Source organism: Corvus hawaiiensis, chromosome 8, assembly GCF_020740725.1.
Source record: "Corvus hawaiiensis isolate bCorHaw1 chromosome 8, bCorHaw1.pri.cur, whole genome shotgun sequence".
Classification (NCBI taxonomy): Eukaryota; Metazoa; Chordata; class Aves; order Passeriformes; family Corvidae; genus Corvus; species Corvus hawaiiensis.
Window position 1 is genome coordinate 23302907 of NC_063220.1, and position 12666 is coordinate 23315572.

At 38.1% G+C, this 12666-nt stretch overlaps 1 protein-coding gene across 50 annotated transcripts in view; it reads right to left on the reverse strand.

The window, feature by feature from the left end:
- Window positions 1-12666, reverse strand: part of KCNMA1 (potassium calcium-activated channel subfamily M alpha 1) — a 439613-nt gene that overhangs the window by 45813 nt on the left and 381134 nt on the right. For all 50 annotated transcript variants that reach the window (XM_048311474.1, XM_048311473.1, XM_048311468.1 and 47 more), the window contains 2 exons: window positions 5287-5410; window positions 2173-2397 (listed from right to left, as the gene is read on the reverse strand). In XM_048311474.1, the coding sequence (XP_048167431.1) occupies window positions 2173-2397; window positions 5287-5410 (349 nt within the window). The remainder of the gene's footprint in view (window positions 1-2172; window positions 2398-5286; window positions 5411-12666) is intronic.

Here is a 12666-nt window from a genome sequence, read left to right on the forward strand (position 1 = left end):
CCTGATCATAAATGGTGAATATCTCCTGAAGTCCACTGAGAGTACTCACAGCAAAAGTGATTTTAAAATGCACAGAGTGTAGGAAGAGCCCAATTCTTATTCAGTGATTGCCAGCTTAATTATTCCATGTAACTTTCAATAATTTGAGGCGTGAAACCTTGTGAAAAACAATGTGTATCAAACAGATACGATTTCATTATAAACTGCTCAAAAGTTAGAACACGATTATTCCAGCCACCTTAATCCTGCTCTTTGTGCCTGTACTGCACACCAAGTGAAGCAGGAGTCCTATGGGGAAAAATAATATGCAATAATGTAATTAATTAAAGGCTCACTCCTAATGATTTTATGCAAAGGGACAGAATTAAGGCTGCCTGAGGATATTTAAAATTGGCATTTGCCTACTTTTTAAGAGTTTATTCAGCAGCCTAAAGGCCTCTTTTAATACAGATTTTAAATTCCAATTTTTTTCTTTAAACCAGAACAAATGTTTTTGTATTCAGCTATAATCACATCTCCATCAGATAGCAGCAGCAAGTTTTACCTCGTCAACCAAAGCACAGAGAAGTAGGAAAGTGGCCTCCCTTTAACACAATTTTCTACAAGTATAATCTCAGAAACTTAAGTACATTTTTTAATTAGTATAATTAGATCAGAAAATTGCTGCTATTTTTAACCTTATATCACCATTTTGAACCAGATAGGCTGGGGAAAAAAAAGTGGGAAAAAAGTAATGAAGTCTGTGTGGTCTTCAGCACCCTTGATTTCTATGTGAGATACAATTCCTTTATAATATTCTGTATTTTTAAAGGTGCATCGTCTAAGCTGTTCAGGTCAAAATTAATCTAAAGCTATTCTGAATTTTGGTGTAAACTGGGGAAAGTAAAGCTGGTGTACATTTCTTTAATGCCTCTTCAGAATTCAGAATCTAAACTTTCCAAAAACATATTATAATAATGGATACACATTATATACTGGAAGCAGTAGCAGGATTCTATTCTGCTCGATAGTTCAAGAGTATTATCAATTTAATTCTGATTCCCTAGTCTTTAGCCTTCACAGTGACTGGAATTAAAAGGAATTGGCAGAAAAAGGAGGATATTAACTGACCAAATCTGATATTGACACCATTTTTGTGACAGCAGAGAATCTTGTGACACCATCTGTTGGATCAGGTTACAGAAAAATGCCAAGGGCTAACACTAAAACTGCATTTACAGTAACAAAGACCTACAGTCTGAATTAATCAAAAAGCAAAGACAGTCCTTTCATTCTATAGCTATTTTCCCAGTTATTCAGTTAAGGTTACATCCATCATTGATTTATTTATTTTTAACTGCTGAAATGTAGTTATTAAAAACTAGTGAACCCATAATTTTTGTTTCTGGAAAAAATATCTAAACTAATTTTACTATATAACATGCAGAGCATTCTCTTTCATACTTATACCATGGGCTCCCACTTGTCATTTACAGCTATGATTACCTAAGATCACTGGCTTGGAGGGCTTCATTTTTTAGTCCTGGAGCTCTTGATTCTACATTTTGGTCATTTGAGTGAATCTTAATGACACATAGGAGAAAAAGGACCTTTGCAGTTTTAGTAGTTGTGCCTACTAAAATCAATAAGAGCTTTTCATTGATTTAAAAAGGATCAGGTTTTGCTGTACTTCCATACAGGACTCTGTACTGAAATGCCATGGCAGTGTTCCGTATAAAGCAGGCCAGTCCACAGGAGGTCTTTACATATAAATACATGAATATGTATAAATATTAAGTAGATAGAGTAACAATATTTTTTTCAAAGGTTTTGTGGGTATAAATACATAAATAATATCATAAATAACTACTGTCGTTCTGTCAGGGAAATCACAACATCAGAACCGGCTCCATGCAGTGCACTACAGTGAATGTTCAATACATAACACAGCTAATACATCTGATAGCAGCTGAAATTCATCCGATGAGGATGATGAGGAGCCAAACACTGCAGCAAATATCTTCTAATAAGATCTCACAGGGCTCTGTTTTCACAGACACAGTAAAGTGAAAATCTAAGTCCTCAGGCCTATAAGCAGACAAAAGTAAAAAAGCCTAAGATCAAAGTCAATATGAATCTGTCCAGTTGGTGTCCCAAATAACAAAGTATCAATAATATGGCTTTTGAACTTACAGGCAAGATTGAAACCTTGGGGAAGTTATGCAGTGTCTCCCATTCCCTTCTCAGGTATTCAAGTGAACCCACAAACACAATGTGCTTGAGTTCATGGTAGTGAAAGTTGCTGGCTCGTAATGGCATCACTAAATTTCTTAATCCAATCAAAGCAGATGTAACATCCCCAAATATGCAAACGACTACATGCCCACTTAAAACTGTCATCGCTGCTTCACTTCGAGTCTAAAATAAAAAACAAAACAAAACAAAAAGACAAGGGAAAAATGAAACAAAGGGCATCTTAAATCATATATTGAGTTTAAAACCAGGAAAAATACAACTGTCAATATTGTTCATGCACAAAGAAGTAGTTTGGTAACAGCTGCTCATTTTACCCTTATTTATCCTTCATTAAATGTGCTCAGCAGAAAAAAAAAATTTGTTCTTGTTCGCAAATCCTTCAGCATTTGGGAAGACATTGTATTGGATCAAATTCTGGTCCTGTGTAAGTTTCTATACATGTGGATTGTGACTCTGGTTACAAAGTACTGTGGATTTAGCTAAGGATTATGGAAGATAGATGCAAAATCACACCCTAGTTGAAAAATCACTAGCTGGGTTTTTTTCAGGACCAATTTGAAAAGGAAAATATTGAGTGTCCAGTGTTCCTAGTAAGGCTTTGTGATGTTACTCAGATCTTGTGAATTGAGGACCACAGCCTCTTGGAGTCAAAGCTCTTATTTAAAGACAAGCTGCTGTTACCCTGAGAAGAAATCCACGAATGCTCTACACTGCTCTGCTTTACAATGGATGCCCACTATACTGCACAGAGCTTCTCTCAGTGACAAAATCAAAGCGAAAGTTTGTGACTAATACTAAATTTTCAGGCCAATTGGACTTACTGAGGAAACAGGTCTCATGGAGAATATTTAAACGATGTCCAGAATTATTTTCTTGTCTCAGTGAGAGAACAAATTTTTGCACTAATTTCAGCATTGTTTAGGTCAGTTGAGCAGGCAACTCAAACACCAAGATGATTAAATAATGCCACAAGGAAAAAATGAGCTTAATTTCTGTAGCCAGTCTTGACATTGTTGTCGTCCATCGAGTAGCTGGAGATCCATCCACGTATTGCCAAGAAATTGTACATGGGACCATTACACAGAAATTTTACCAAGGAACAAAACTAAAACAGTGGTGAACTGCAAAATTTTTCCTCTCACTTATCCATAGTATATGCCATTCTTCTATATTACAGAAGCATGGTGGTGTGCAATTAAGACTGGAATATGCAGCAGATATGCTCATTATGTCAGAAGAATGGGAACTCTGATTAGAAGTTTTCTCATCTGTTAAAAAATGCATGAGCTTTCAATTTCTCCAGGGCAATTATATTGATTTTCATACAGCTTGACCAAGAGAGTCATCTTGGCCCTTCAAACAGCAGAAGACATGAGCGAATCCTCAAGTGAAGCATGTAAGCTGTCCCATGCCTCTGCCTATACATCTGGAATACTCAGATTTTACAAGACAGAGACCAAGTCTTGAAAGCAGGTATGTGAAAAATGTCACTCCATAAATCAGCCATAAATCTGTATGTAGCCATATATGGCAAAATCCCTTCTTACTATCGGGTACTGCTGAAATGTCGCAGAGACAAAACAGACCTTGGGCAGAAAAATGAATTATTTTCTGACTGGGACATCACCAAGTATCAATTAGAAGACAAACTGGGAAATCCCATCATCGTCAAATTATGCACTAATTTGTACTTCTGCAGTCTCTAAGGACAGCATTAAATTTGCATAGAAATGAACATAGACATAAATTGTGGACTGCAAGTTTGAAAAGGTGTAGGGAAGCATTTTGCTGGCAGTGTCTTTATTTGTGATGATGTATGAAGCAGAAAGCACCTGGACAGACTTGAAGATTCACAGGCTGGTAGTGGAAAAAACTAACACGGCATAACCAAGAGATGATGATTCAGTCACTCCCCAGCACCATTTTTGGAGGAACACTTTTCAAAGTAGGGCAACTGGTAGTTCGTCAGCTAAAATGTGTTCATAGCACAAAGGCACATTTCTATCTCTGTTTATTACAAAGTGTTTTACACTTTTACCCCTTCTTGCTTGCTGATTACAAATAAATGATACCATTTAAAGCTGTTCAGGCAAACTCCATCTCAAAGTTCCATCTCTGAAATTTGGAACTTACTTGCTTGACTGTTTAAACACTGATATTGCAATTCCAGGCAATGTCAGAGTTATTACAGAAACCCCTGAGGAGAACTGGAGACAAGCTTTTAACCCTTGATTGCTAGAATAACTGGGCTGTCACCATCGTTGGCTACGCTATGCCACAGTGCAGGAAAATCTAAGAGAGCAGGCTCGGGAAAAGCTTTATGAAGTGCGACAAAGTGAAGATCCACCAGGGAGTTCATTTCAAATAGAATCAGTTTTGCGTACAAGATCTGCACTCAGTTACTTGCTACTCTTAGGTGTGAGTAAATGAACACAAGTGGCATAAACTTTCTAAATAAGCTGTGATAGGCCTCCTAATTGTTTTTAATTACTCGAGTCAGTTTGATGGGTTTTCCCAGTTAAAGAAATAAGACACACATAGACAGGGCTCACTGCAACATGCTAGAGATAGAGTAGGAGCACTACTTGCTCTGGCCTGTTTGGGCATCTTGAAATATTGGGAATTGAGAGAGAAGTTCTAAGAGAGCAAAATAAATAAAAAATCAATTAACAATAATGAATAAACATCAATAAATAAGAGGCAAGTCAAAACAACCCTTGCCTGTGTTAGAATCATTACTGCCTTGTGTAAAGAGAAAAATGGGGTATGTAAGGATTTAAGTATTTCTAATCTTAATTCTCTAAAGATTTAAACCAAATACGCAAATTTCAGTTTATGAAAACAAAATTCCCTATACTGGACAAATTTTTATTGTTGCACTGTGCATAAAGATTTAAATGATCAGAATTCTTTAACCAAAAATCCTAGCTTTGGTTTCACCAGTCTGTGCTCCTGACTTCAATACACTGGATTTCGTGATTGTAGAGACTAATTTATTAATCCATTAGACATCAGTTCTATGGTTTAACACAACTTATCATCAATACCTACCAAAATGACCTTTTCAATGTCTTTGGCTGGACACCAATGAAACATCCCTGTAGAGTCATATTTTTTCACATTGGCATCCATATTGTCAATCTGCTCATTTCCAGGAATTAACAAGGGGTCATGCCTGGGGAAAAACAAGTTGAGGACAACATAAATGGAAAATACTATGAATTATGGATGGAAAAGATATCCCAAGAGCTGTTTACAAAGAGGGATAAAAGTAAAAAAATGAAATGTATTTACACTTTAACATGCTTTCAATAAGGACATTTTTAAACAAAAGCTGCATATCAAAAAAAGAAGTTAATTTTTAAATTTTGGGTGCAGTTTCGAAAACTTTCTGTACTTGTCTATACCAATAATAATTTAATTTTAAATTGGGTTTTCTGACACCATCACAACCATGTAAGTTTTCTTCTTTCCAGTTCCACTCCTCTGAAACAAATATCAAAGTTCCTATAGGCATTTGCAATGAAGTAGAAGGGATAGGAACAGAACCCCATGCTGACTGACTGGCATAAGTATGGAAAGCCAATTACTTGCTTTTACCACGTACAACTTCTGACGTGATGCTCTTCACAGTAAAAGCTTTAACAGGCTGCACTTTAAATATTTTAGCAATTTGCCCAATCATATTTTGCTTTCCCAAACTGAAGCCCTTTAAAGATTCAACAGTATGTCATTTTAGAGCAGACTGACTAACAAATGCCCACATCTGGAATACATGATTTTAATACCAAACAACAATGTCCATTTTCTCTGACAACTCTACCTGTGATAACCCTCTAAGTGTTTCTGCAGCAACATTTTAAAGCACAAGGCTTCTCAAAGGAGAAGCAAATGAAAGACATTTTTATGAACTTGCTCTCCAGCTATATAGCTACATCTAAGCACAGACACATACAGTTCTCTAATTTATATGCTAAAATCAAACATTAAGCTAAGTACTAAGTGACTCCAACACTCTCAGATGCTGGTGAAGACCCCTAAGTGACTGCATTATACAGTAGCATTAGCAAAATTGTATTCACAAGATACAGGGTAAACTGACCCTAAAATCTTTTATTTAGCACAGGTTAATAGTGCTTTGTCTGGAAAGCCACAGTCTTTACCTCAGGTTTTTGTCATGAATGCTTGAAATATCTCGATACAGAATTGAGACATTTCAAAGAAGAAAGTATTTGCAATGTAAGAATATGCTAAGTACTCTGAAACAGATATCCAAATTTTAAAGCAGTTTGCCTTTTGAAGCCTGTTAAAGAAATGCCCATATTGCCTGAACTCTTAAAACAGGAAAGTTTCCTGCTTTTAAAGCATTTGAACCAGCACGCTGTGGTGAGACCCTCTCTTCTGCATGATCTGCTGAAGCAGACTGTGAACATAGTGTGTGATACAGGTTAATTTACCCTGAATATGGTATGCTAAGTTACCATGAAAGCAACAGTTGCATTCCTATGAACAGTATAATCTCGAATTCAGTCAGGGTGAACAATTAGTGTAATTTCACAGCCACTGATTACAGAGCCATTGAAATCAGTGGAAAATTCTCACGCATTTCACTCAAACAGGGTCAACTTCAAAGAAAGCTGCTCCAAAAAAGTTGAGAAACTATCAATACAATGTTCCCTTTAAACCAGAATCTACTGATGCTTTAAGACAATCAAGGCCCTACATAGCAAAGACATAAGTCAGACTCATCTGGAAAAAAGAAACACTATGTTTTCAAAGTTTTTATATTCTCTCCAGAGATACAGTTCAGTGATTTCACTATAACCCACTGGCAGCAGAGAAGCCCTGGTGGACTACCTGGAGTCTCTGACCCTACCCCAAGCTGACTACAGGCCTTGCATAAGTGGATCCTTCCTCTTTTGTAGGAAGCAGAGATGAAAAAGCTGCATCAAAGGGGTTTGTCAGGGGGGCTTGGTTGATGTATTGTTGGGGTTTTTTTATTTCTAGAAAAATATTGAGACTCTGCATTCTCTTCCTCCATCCATCACAAGATGAAGCCATGGTAGTTTTGTCTGAGAGCTGACTGTGATGCTGCTTATTGGGCATTCTCCATCTGCTCAGAGTTGCAGGTGGTACAGTAAGATCTGCAGCCATGAACACACTTCCATTTGAAGGTTGTACTAATGTTCAGACAATATTTAGTGGTGCTCTATACCAGCTATTTTTTCTAATGGAATGTGTTAGCTATGTGTTTCAAAATAAGAAACTTTGCCAAAAGATTAGGAATTTTCAGGAGTTTCCACTGAGAAATGTTTTTCTTTCTGTTGTTTCAGGGTTAGGGTTTTTTCCCTAATACTTTCACAAAACATTTCTTCATGAGTTTTTCTAGAGGAGCACTGAAACAAAAGCAAAGCTCACTGGTCAAATCACCTTCTCTTCCTTTCAGAAATCAAGCACATATAAGAAGGAATTTTCTTTCCCCCTTATCCTTCATCAGAGGAACTATAATAAATCACTTCTTAAAAAATGCCACATTCTAGTTTTGTAATCAGTGTTTCCTTTCTGCTCTGAGATTTAAAATTAAATAGATCATCTGAAGTTTTAACACAAATGAATATTTAGCAATACTCTAATCCCAGTCACAAAAATGATTCACAAAAATGATACAAATTGAAAGGAATGTTATAACAAAGCAGGTGGTAATGGATATCTGACATCCAACTATGGTCAGCTGCCTTGAGGTTTGAGGCAATTTTTAGAATATGAGGGCTTAAAGCCTAGCATAGTTCTTTTGGGCTTTGCATTCTAACAGGGAACATTCAAAGTAGCTTGTGCCAAAGGTTTATTAGAATATTTTAGGCTTAAACGTAAGTAGGCTGAGGGAAGAACAAAGAATGTGATTCATCAGCTATAACTCCCTGTTGAAGCTTTAGGTCACAAATTGTGATTTAAAAAAAACCAAAAAAACCCTTTAGGTTTTTGGGGTTTTTAAATCAATACATGCATTTATTTGCAGTATCATAAACTGTTTGGACTCTCTGCTTTACTGCTTGGAGTACAGCAAGTGGGAACCTTAAAGCTAGCAAATAGGATGGGACACACAACATGAAAGCATGCTAAGAAATATTATTGTACTACTTTTACTCTAGGATAATGGGTTATTGCCTGAGAAGGACTCTGTGATATGACTAGCCACATTCTGTTTCACAATCTGTGGGGTTATACATATAAGTGTGTTTATTAAATTTAAGTCTTCTAGGCTAAGATACTATTTAAATCTCTCTTTAATCAATGTTCTTTCATTGTTCTCAGTAAAGTGATCCCTGAAGATGTCTCTGGATCTTGGAAACTCTGCTACAGGTCCACCTTTGTCCTCAGATGTTACTGAATGTATCAGAAGATACACTGACTTATATATTTAAAAACAGAATTGATCAGAACAGTGAAAAAATAGTATTACTACTTTGGATATACACACCCTCATTAATTTGATGATCCAAACCTGTTTTGCAAATACTAAAAATTAATTAAGACAGACACACAGAGAGGCCAAAGCTGTCAAATCTGCCTAAGGCATTTGGACACCCTCTTCCCATTAAAATTTATATTCCACAAAGCATTACAGTCATTGCCCTTACAGCCAAACCATGGACTGAATGTTTCTAGAGCCTCTCTGCCTCCTCATCCTTGAAGATGGCCTTGTCAAGCTGTGCTTGAGTCACACTGGCAGGTTACTGTAGAAATGCTTATATTCATGCTGCAGCTATTATGTTCTCCAGGGCTACAAAGTCATCTGATTTAAGACTTCAAATTGTAGGAAGAAAAGCACTTTCTGTAAATTAAATCCCTAGTATTTGTTTTAATTAAGATATTGTTTTTCATGACTTGCAATGACCAAAGCATTTGGTCATTCTGGCCAGGAAAAGACATGTATAGCCTGTATAGGAGGAAAGGAATCCAAGTTAAATTTCCCTCATCCATAACTCCAGCTTAAAAATAGCTTCTCTGGTTCTTATGGCAGATATTACATACGCATGACTTAAAATGAAGAGCAAAATACCATCTTTTCAAGGTTTTGAAGAGCATATAATGCCACTTATGTGCAATTAAACTTGAAAACGATGCTAAATGCCATGATACAGCTGCAAACCCAAAAAGCCTGCCTGGAAGAAAACAGCCTAAAGCAAAACCATAAATCCCACTTACAGAAAATCTACTGCAAGGAAGTCAACATTACATTTTAAAGAGCACTACTTCCCTAGCACACATTTATAACTACCACAAAATCTGAGTTTTTGAGTCTGAAACTTTTGGGTACTGATGGGGAATGGACAGAACTGAAAAGACCATTCAGGACTAAATGGCTGCCTCACTAAATGACTATTGTTAAACATACCCTTGTATTATGTCACCACTGTCTTAGCCCTCTTGCTATTATTCATACGTAATTGATTACTAGAGCAACATACCCTCCCTGATCTGCAGTGGAACTAGTCCATGTGCTGAGCATTGGGAACAAGAATACTGTGTGACCAGCAGGGAGGACCCTGGGTTTGCATGAAAATAAACTGCAATCTCTTAGTCTTTACACATTAGTAAGACAATGTCTTGGCTACTTTTTATTCTGCCCTCTCATAAAACTCTTATTGTCAACAGCAAAACACACCTGAGAGAAACACAACTCCTCTTTAACCTGTGTTTGTTAAGAGTCTGCAATTGTGCTGTTCTCAGGTAGATATATCTGGATTTTGTGCACAAAATCTGTTTAGCAGTCTCCTCCACAAGATTCAGGGTCGTTAGTCACTTTGCCTGTGGTTCAGGAATTTTGAGTTTTCCTACCTGACTTATATGTTTGTGGGTATATCTTAGCAAGTGTGTGCACACAGATACTTAATTTTAGGAGGAAGGAGTGCATTTGCTGAAGGTAAGAGAGGAATTGAAGACACGCTAAAGAATGTCTCATGCCTTCGAAATTTCTCCTACAACTACCCTAACAAATTGTGGCAATTAACATGCTGTTAGTGTTAGATGTATGCAGCCAGTGCAGGTGCTAATAATTGAAAAAGCATTTAGAGCTTTTACACCCTGGCTGAATATTTCATGATGTGCTGCATGTTTCACTATTTACTCAGTGGGCCTCTGTCACTTCAATCTTCTCTGACTGCTTTGACTGGTGCTATAAAGCTCAACTAAGATAGAGTGACGGCTTGTCACAGGAAAACTCCACTGACTCCAGCAGCTCGCTGGGACTAGCTATGAAGGTTGTCACGACATTCTGATGGAATTCAGCAAATGTTTTGTGACTAATACACCCAAAATTTGTCGGCTACCATTAGCCATTCCCTGTGACCCTGCAGTCTGTGTGGATGGCATTAACTTGTAATGAGAATTTGTTGCCTATGTGTGTTACACTAATGACACTCTCTCACTGATCTTTCCTTCCACAGGTTAATCAGAAATGAAATTTGTAAGGATTCAGTGCCCAAATGCACCAGGCTTTAGAGAAGAAAACCCAGTGTGACAAGAGAAAGAAAACCTGCATTTTACTGCTAAATGTTTTCATTGTTATATTCAGAAGCTATCCTAATATTACTAGAGTCTCATACTGTCCTTTTCCCTAAATCTAGGAAGAAGACTATATCTAATACAGAGGTTGGTACCCAGTGTCTTGTACAGTTTATGGGCCGAATTACAGTGTTAGTTCTCCTTTCTTCCCTCTTACTCTGCCCAGATATTGCTGGTTTTATTATTCTCAGAAGCCTTACTGAAGATCTCACATTAATTTATCAAGACTACTAAGAACACTGATATAAGGCTGTTTACTGTAAGAATCTTGCTTTTAAAAGTATCTTGATACCTCAGGACATGATCAGAATATGCTTCTGAAGTACAAAGCCTCTCACATGAAAAAAGTAATGAAATACTTAACTTCTAGACTTTTGCACATGCAATTTAATGAGGGGGACACAAGACAGTCCATGTGTCTTTTGTTTTTAATATTTCCCATTTAGATCTACTGAAGCTGCAGAACTAGCAATCTTTGAGAGGTAGGAGAATGTACCTGAAAAAATAATTTCTCATTTATAAAAAATAAACCCACAGTTAAGTGGCATCATAAAATATAGGAGTGTTTCTGTCACTTAAAAGAAGTGTGTGACCTTACGATAAAAGCTATCACTTTTTCAAGTCAATGTTTATAAGAATACAATTCTTTCTTTAAACCCAGTTTATAGCTAAAGAGCTTTTTATTTCCACTGCCTTGATCTGAGTCGATCTTGTCTTACCCTGAACTTCATAAAAATAGTATTTTTTTTTTCTGCTGGAAAATTCTCCTTTCCTTTCCTGACACTGCTCTCTTATCCCAAAAAGACTTGTGCAAGATTTCAAGTAACCTCAAAAAACCCCTGATACTGCTTTATTCCTATGGTTTATAACACAACTACTGTGTTGGGTTTGCATGGTCAGGTTTTGGTAGCCAGGGGACTACCAGGGTGGCTTCTGTGAGAAGCTGCCAGAAGCTTCCTCCATATCCAGTGGATCCAGTGTCACTTGGCTCCGGACAGATGTGCTGCTGGCCAAGGCTGGGCCAATTAGAAATGATGGTAGCACCTCTGTGATAATATATTTAGGCAGAAGGAAATTAAAGTTATTGTGCAGATGTAATGCGGCCAGAGAAGAGTGGGGTGAGAACATGTGAGAGGAACAGCTCTGCAGACACCAGGTCAGTGGAGAAGGAGGGGCAGGAGATGCTCCAGGCACCCAAGCTGAGGTTCCCCTGCAGCCCATGGTGAGTATCATGGTGAAGCAGGATGTCCTCCTGCAGCCCTCGGAGGCCCACGGGGATGCAGAGATCCCCCTGAAGCCTGCGGAAGAGACCCACGCTGGAAAAGGTGGGTGCCTGAGAGGAGGCAGGGACCCCATAGGAGGCCCATGCTGGAGGAGGCTCCTGACAGGGACCTGCAGGCCCATGGAGAGAGGAGCCCATGCTGAAGCAGGTTTCCTGGTAGGACCTGTGACCCTATAGAGGACTCATGCTGGAGCAGCCTGTCCTTGAAGGACTGCACTAAGTGGAAGAGTGACTCAGATTGTAGCAGTTTGCAGAGAGCTGCTGCCTGTGGAATGGAATCATGTTGGAGAAGTTACGGGGAACCCTCCCATGGGAGGCACCACACGCTGGAGCCAGGGAAGGACTCCTCTCCCTGAGCAGCAGGAGAAACGACGTGTGATCACTGACCATAAACCCCATTCCTCATCTCCCTGCACCTCTGGGGCGAGGAGGTAGACCTGGGAAGGAGGAAGAAGTGGGGGGAAGATGTTTTAAGGTCTGTTTTTACTTGTCATTGTCCTGCTCTGACTTTGTTAGCAATAAATTCAATTAGTACCTCTAATGCAAGTCTGTTTTGTGAGGGATTGCAGTCATTATCTCAACCC